Raw genomic sequence first — 7560 nt, 5'->3', positions numbered from 1 at the left:
TAATTATACTCTGTTCTTACAAAGCAAAGCTGTTTTGCGACCTAAAAACACTTACAACAATTACTCATATTAAACACGTTAATCATATTTATTTTTATCTACAAGTTGTTGCCGGGAACGCAACAACACATTGCGTAATATTTGGAGGGCGAGAGTACTGTAGAAGATGAAATGCCTCCTCTCGGCTTCCTGAACCAAGGAAGAGGAGATCTAGATGGGGCGGCAGCGTGCTCCTTTGCCAAGACCTTTATTATCACCCTTTTTTGGGTGCCTTCATGGCATAATTTATTGTTTTAAAGAACGGGAAGAATAAATAACTAAGCGGCATAGGTTCTGCTCCAATCGACCCAAAATCAGCTTTGTTTAAATAAATCTCAAATCCAAAATTCAGGTACATTTGATTAATATCAAATTCCTTATCAATCCATACATCCTTCACAGAACACAACAGAAAAACAATGAAGCATAGCCAGTTCTGGATCGTGTTGCAGCATCACTTTGTGGAATTTACACCAAAAATTGTTGCACCAGATAGGTGCCATGATCTTGCAGGAAATATCCCTACCAATGACCAAGTATCAAGCTCCCTCGGATGGCAAAGTTGTCTGAATATTTGAAGGCATGAGAATGTTAAATCCATCTGCTGCAGTAGACACAATCATTCCAGGAATCTGATTTTGCCAGTGTAGTTCTTTAAGGTCCTTCTGTCCCTGTTTCAAGTCAACACAAATAAATCAGGCGGGAGGTCTACCATGAAAATGAAATAGACACGTTTTCATTCGCATGTTACAGAATTTAATAAATAAAACATACTGCTTATGACTTGTAAATATTGTAACTTATCATAAACATTATATCTTACATTGATATTCTCATTGATACCGATATTGAGACTTGGAAATATCTAATAACCTACCTGGTGAATAAATAAAAGTTGAGGAGGCAAATCTTCAGGGGCCTTCACTTGTTCCTTGGTTTGAGCTTTAAATTCAGCTTCTTCTTCCTCGTCCTTTTCTAAGGAAAGGTCCCATATTCTGCGATTGAAGCCAATGCAGAATTTTTAGAACCCCAAATGTATACATTTTAAACAAGCTTATCGACATGCCGAAGTCTGTTTGAAACGTCAAGGAAGAACATGTTATCAATATCATATCACTTACGTTAGCTGATTATCAGACGATGAAACAGCCAAAGAAGAAGCTTCATGTGGGCTCCACTCAATGGATGTGATTGGATGCTTATGGTATTCAAAATGTGCTACCACAGAATCTCCATCCTACTCACCAATCAATACAAATTAACATCAGCGTTGATTTTTCTTTCTTGCTTTTTTATAAACGAAAAACAAATAAAACACTGCGAATATTTTCTTTCCTAAACGATTACAAGGCAATCTCCAATACCACATACCTTGAGCAATCTAAGATCACGAATAGAAAATGTCCCATCATCACTCCCAGAGGCCAACATGCAACTGGCTAGCCTACACGGTAGAATTTATTACAGAGCAAGCATGAGACCTAGAAATGCAATAAAGTTCAGGGATCATCATTACATTAATTTTTGCATACCTGTTCCATGACATGACATTAACATCTGCATTGTGAGCTTTAAAAGATGTTACCGGTGACTTCCCCAGACGGGTATCCCATATTGCAATACTTCCATCAACAGAACAAGAAGCAAAAACATTAGGTTCTGTAGGGCTCCACTGCAAAGATGAATAAAATTTTTAGAAATATTTAACAGAGTGAGAAAAAAAAAAACCCTGCTTTAATGGATATACTCTAAAGACAGAGCTCATGATGCTTTGAGCTATAAGTGCTCACCTGTAGATCTTCGACACTTGCTTTGTGCGCAATATTCATTTTGTCAACATTCCAGGTTGCAGCAGACGTAGGCTTCCACAGGTATATACAATTCTTGCAATCCCCTTAAAATGAAGAGGATGATTAAATCTTGAGCAGGATATGAAGCTAATTAGAGAGAGAGAGAGAGTGAAGAAAATGATGCACTAAATTAAGCTAAACCAAGGGCAAGCTAAGATTACCAGATGCAAGCATTCCAGGATCAACAGGACTCCAGTCTATGGCATATCCTTCATCTCCATGCTTAAACTTAGCCAGCGGATCCTGATTAAAACTGAAGATGCTCCTTGGGCGCCTTCTGTTTCTGATTCTGCTAGAGCATTGAGATGAGATTTGAAGTCCCAGATCTACAGATTCACCACTCAAGTGTAAGACCATATGCAAACCGAAAGTGATGAGTCCACGCTTAAGGGGTTACATCCCATTAAAACTTATAGCAGAAAGAATTGGAGCAAAATTGGAGAAGCAGGGACAACCAAAAGGAATTTTTCTAATTGAGTCAAGAACCACCCAACAAGCCAATAGAGTGTATTTAGTCAAATTATCCTATCGTGTTGTTCCAAATGCTGATAACAGTCATCTCGAATCTAATTTAGGCATAGTCGACACAGTGTCAAAATGATAATATGGTAAATACAAGGTTTGCTCCTTGCCAGCGCCACAAATAAGAAATAATAAGTAGCAAGAACATAATTTACCATTCCAAAGGCATAGTGTCCTTACGTCCTAACAGTATTCTACACATAAACTGTTAAGTATCAAACTCCATGAAACAAGTTACATTAGTCTATGATATCAAACCATAAACTGAAAAATGGGTTAAACGGTTAGAAAATATAACCTGTACATAGCCAGTATCTGCCCATGCTGCACATATATGAGGATTTTGAGTCATGGAGCGTATGCGGTTGATACATCCTTCATGAGATACCTTCCGCAACTGTAATATAAAATTGAAAAGGATAAATGAAAAATGTTGTTTATGTTCGAACAGCAAGGGACTGAAGTATAACAAAGTCAAATTTACAAGACATTGCCTGCAAAATGGGAGACCTAGAACTATCAGGATCTTCATCATCACTGTCATCCTCACTATCACTATTGTCACTATCCATTTCAGCGTCATCAGTTGCAGTTTTAGGCACCAGTTCACGTCTTTTACCAGAGATATTTGATACTTTAAAAATCCCAATAGAATTCCACGAAGCTTTCTCTGCCTGCACAAGCACCATCATATCAACAGGATAATGTCAAAAATGTGAAAAACGAAACATAAAAATATAAATGAAGAGGATGAAAGGGAGAACTTGGCCTTATTTTGTTCATTACTAGTAATTACATACATTACACAATAAACTCCTTTGAGTGCATGGCACCCCAATAAAAAAAAATTGTGAAATATGAAATCAACTTGGTCACTATCACAACTAATACTCCCACAAACTAATCCAACAGAAAGTGAAGAATGCACAAGTGCCGTGAACTTGGTCATAACTCAAAATAAAATCTTCATCTCACAAATCTATAAAGTAAAGCTCACCTGAGTCCCTGCCATGAAATAGACGGTATGAGGAAATTCAGTCCGAACTAAGCCCAGAGTATCACGAACAATGTCAAAGCTGTCAAAAATAAATAAATAAATAAATAATGCAGTACATCAATAAGGAGAATTTAAAATAAAGGCCCAGGAAATGGTCACCAAGAATCTCATTTTGAATGTCAACATATGATGGAAAAGGACATCTATGTAAATCCACATATCCCAGGTTCTAAAAGCTAAGCAATAGCTCATTCCACCCTATCGTGAATATAATAGAAGTTCGAAAACATAATTCCATTACAAAGGCAACACAAGGTCCTACCTAATTCGCATCCGTAAAAGAGAAATGAAGCAAAATTCTTCAGGGATGAGAAAGTGAGTAGCAATAACCATACAAATTACAATCCCACAATAGGCCTAAAATTTTTTCTTCACTCAACTCGTGAAACAAAGAAAATAGGAAAAGAGAGAAGAAAAAATAATAACAGAAAACCGTATGTTACCTCAAACAGGGCCATCCAATGTGGAAGCCATGAAGAGAATTGTAAGCAGAAGGATCGCACTGGAGCTCTTCTCCTTCCTCCAGCTTGTCCACACCCGGTTGCCAAACCTTAGTGGGAGCAGAAGGTATCGAAGAAGATGAAGACCCATCCCCTTTCTTCGAGCCCTGAATTTTAATTCCAGAACCAAATACTTCAGCCAACTACCAGAAGGAAAAAAAAAACAGATTTTTTGAAGAGAATTGAATAATAATCCACAGGACTAAACCTTGTTCTTCCTCTTAGCTTTCTTGGGATTCTTTAGGCTGCGAGTCATTGTAGATTATTGAACTGACTCGGCGATCGCCTGGTTGAGCAAGTAAACACTAGTTTCTTACCAAAAGATACTGTGGTTAATTCAAATGTATTGATGACTGTCAGCTATTCTTCCTTCTTCTCCAACACAAGGTGTTCCAGCAAACAACACGATTTGGCCAAGAAAAGAGAAGAAAGAAAGAGAAGAGCAAGAACGAGACCAGCTACGAAGTACGAACCTTACTATAAGAGAAGAGAAGACGTCTAAGAGAGGCGAGGCAGCAAATGAGCTTCCAAACAGTGAGAACAAACACCCAAGACACGACGGAACAAGTTCAATGTACGAGTGAAGGCGGTCCGCGACTGCGTGGAGGCTGAGCAGAGGCAGAACGTTAGGGCTTTGTATGAAGGATTGAAACGCAGAGCTTCAAGCGTTCAATATTAAAAGGCAAAATACACAGACAATTTAAAAAAAGAGAAATGACAAAAAAAAAAAGTTGAAAATTACGATATTGCAATTCAGGCACCTTAAAATCTTAGAGAAAAGAAAATTATGTCTGATATGATATTTTACAAATATAATTAAATAATAACAAAAATATTCTTGTATCAAAAAGTTTATTAACCAGTTGTGAACAAACAACAACAAGCATTAAATACTCCCTCCGTTCCTTATTACTCCCTCCGTTTCTTATTATAAGAGACAAATAACTAAATTACGTTGATCAAAAAAACAGTTAAAATTAGTTGAGGACAATTAATATGTAAAAAATATAATATTTTTTTCAACAATGCCCCCATTAATAAGGAGAGAGAGTATAAGAGAGAATAATTAAATTATTAAAAGAAAGAGAAGTGGGAGGGAGAGAGAGTATGAGTTGGAGACAAAATAAATAAAGGTAAAATAGAAAATCAATACAAAAAAATAGAGACAACTTTTAAGTGTCTCTTATATATGAGAACATGCCATAAGCATCAAATGTCTCTTATAATAAGGAACGGAGGGAGTATAAGAGACAAATAACTAAAGTACGTTGATCAAAAAAATAGTTAAAATTAGTTAAGAACAATTAATGTGTAAAAAGTATAATTTTTTTTTTCAAAAATGCCCTTATTAATAAGGAGAGAGAACAATTAAATTATTAAAAGAAAGAGAAATGGGAGGGAGAGAGTGTGTGAGTTGGAGATAATAAATATGGGTAAAATAGGAAATCAACACAAAAAAGTAGAGACAACTTTTAAGTGTCTCTTATATATAGGAACATGCCATAAGTATCAAATGTCTCTTATAATAAGAAACGAAGGGAGTAGTAAATAACAAGAAATATACTGACAATGACAATATATTTATTAATAAATTGTAAGTTGGTAATAATAAGAAATGTACTGGAAATGATAAGTTTAATAACTTTTTTTTATAAAAAAGATGATACAAAGACATTTTAGTCATTTGATTATATTTATAAAATACCAAATCAAACACTACTTCTTTTTCTAAGATTTTGACCTCTTAGGTGCTTGAATTGAAATATTGCAATTTTTAATTTCTTTTTATATCATCATCCCTCTAAAAAAAGGTAGGACCAGATAAACACAAATTTTTCTTAAATGAATTACTATCTCCTGTCCTTAACTTAGATAATTAATTTATAAATATTAAAAAATTATTTAAATTAATTATTTGTAATAAATGTATCTTGATTTTCTTAAACTAAGTTTTTTAATTATATACATTGGAACTATCTCTTTGATTAAGGGTTCTCTTAATATGTGTAATTAATATGATGCTTTGAACAGAAAATTATAAATTTTGAAAACAAAGTGAATTGAGATCATATATTTAAAACAAAATAAAACTTTTATCTTAACTCCTGTAGTTAGAATAGGAAATAGTATTAGTTATAGCTCTCATCTCTTAAACGCAAGTAGTTTGGGATTTAAATTTCAATTCATATATATTGACGAATAGTTAGGCCTGGTCTATCATTTGCCCTCTATATTTGGAAGGAAGCGACCAGTTTAGTGAGACTGTAAAAATTATTAATTAGATATAGATAAGATATTTACATTAATTAATTAATTTTTACAATACAAATAAATTACATATATTTTTTTTAAAGAAAAATGGCCTTTCGTGGTTCATTTTAGAGTACATGTTTGAAGTTACTCACTATCTCTCAGCAAGTTGCTTCACTTGTCTGATTTGTTAAGCCATCAACGTTTAAGTGTGTGCTTGGGAGAGCAATGTATAAGCCAGAAGTAGTTTAGGAGAGCTTGAAGATGTTTGGATAGAAATCAAACTATGGTTTCAAAAGTACTTTACGGTGTACAAAGTAACATGTGGAAGAATTTGTCTCGTTTTGCAGAAAGTACTCCAAAGAAGTATTTTTTAAAGTTGCCAAACACCCCCTTATATAATACTGCACTTGGGGCAAAAAATGGGACCAAACACGCAATTCACCTTAAGTTGGGGAAGGTAGCTTTTTTAAGTGGCAATCGGGCTTAAGACCATTAGAAATTGTTAGAATAATAATTTTCCCTCACTCCTCTCATTAGTCTCTCATTATTTAATGAAACTCATACCTATTTTAGTAATTTTACAATCTAAATTTATTTTTATTCAATTATAATTCAAATAACCTTTTATCCAATCTAACTTTTATAAACCAACTTTTATAAAATATACTCCAAACACAATTTAATTTTTATCCAATCTCATTTTTTCAAAAGTCAGATTACAAATAAGTTATTTTTTCTATCACTAATCAGATTGGGGTCTTGTTGCCCAGCTAACAACAAACATTCTTTAAAGCTTTCTTAAGTGTACGGTGGTGATTTTTTGTTTTTTTTTTGGTTTTGGGGGCTGAAAGTGTAAGGTGGTGAATTTAAACTCTCGATAAAGAGTAGCATGATGAAGGCGTGGATACTTACTTGTTTTGGATGTTTCAATGGTTTCACTTACTTTTGCATGGGACATTCTAGTTTATACATTATGTCTTAATTATTTGTAAGGATTTTTGTTATATAAAAGAGATGATGGGTGGAAGTTTATGGAGGACAAATTACTGCATAGTAAGTTCAATTACAATCTAATGCTATTTGGATTCTTTTCTAACATTTTAAATTTACGAGACTATTTTAAGCAGTCAACTTTCATTTCATATGCTGGATGAACATTCAGAATTTAAATATTACAGAATCCTTCAAAACTCAACACTTTACAACCAAGCTTCTCTGAAGCTGTTTTTTATCCTCATGACATATATATACTAAGAAATCATGCACAATTTCTTGCAAGCCAAACATGGTTTGCTCATGACTTCAAAATTTTAAAGAATTTCCCTTCCAACCAACCAAA

The 7560-nt window shown here is 34.1% G+C and overlaps 1 protein-coding gene across 1 annotated transcript; it reads right to left on the bottom strand.

Moving 5' to 3' along the window:
* Nucleotides 1-374: 374 nt before the first annotated feature.
* On the bottom strand, nt 375-4590 carry LOC114732162 (glutamate-rich WD repeat-containing protein 1-like). Its single transcript, XM_028919450.1, is given in 14 exon segments — nt 375-710; nt 917-1034; nt 1161-1276; nt 1411-1483; nt 1572-1711; nt 1830-1933; nt 2051-2140; nt 2143-2215; nt 2710-2808; nt 2906-3085; nt 3409-3487; nt 3912-4075; nt 4177-4254; nt 4442-4590. Coding segments are annotated over 13 exon segments (1416 nt in total). The 5' UTR covers nt 4225-4254; nt 4442-4590; the 3' UTR covers nt 375-578.
* Nucleotides 4591-7560: the final 2970 nt, after the last annotated feature.

Source organism: Neltuma alba, unplaced genomic scaffold (genome assembly GCF_004799145.2).
Source record: "Neltuma alba isolate B1F8T4 unplaced genomic scaffold, ASM479914v2 tig00012881_pilon, whole genome shotgun sequence".
Taxonomy (NCBI): Eukaryota; Viridiplantae; Streptophyta; class Magnoliopsida; order Fabales; family Fabaceae; genus Neltuma; species Neltuma alba.
The sequence above is the reverse complement of the archived record's forward strand: the minus strand, read 5'-3'. Positions and strand labels throughout refer to the sequence as shown.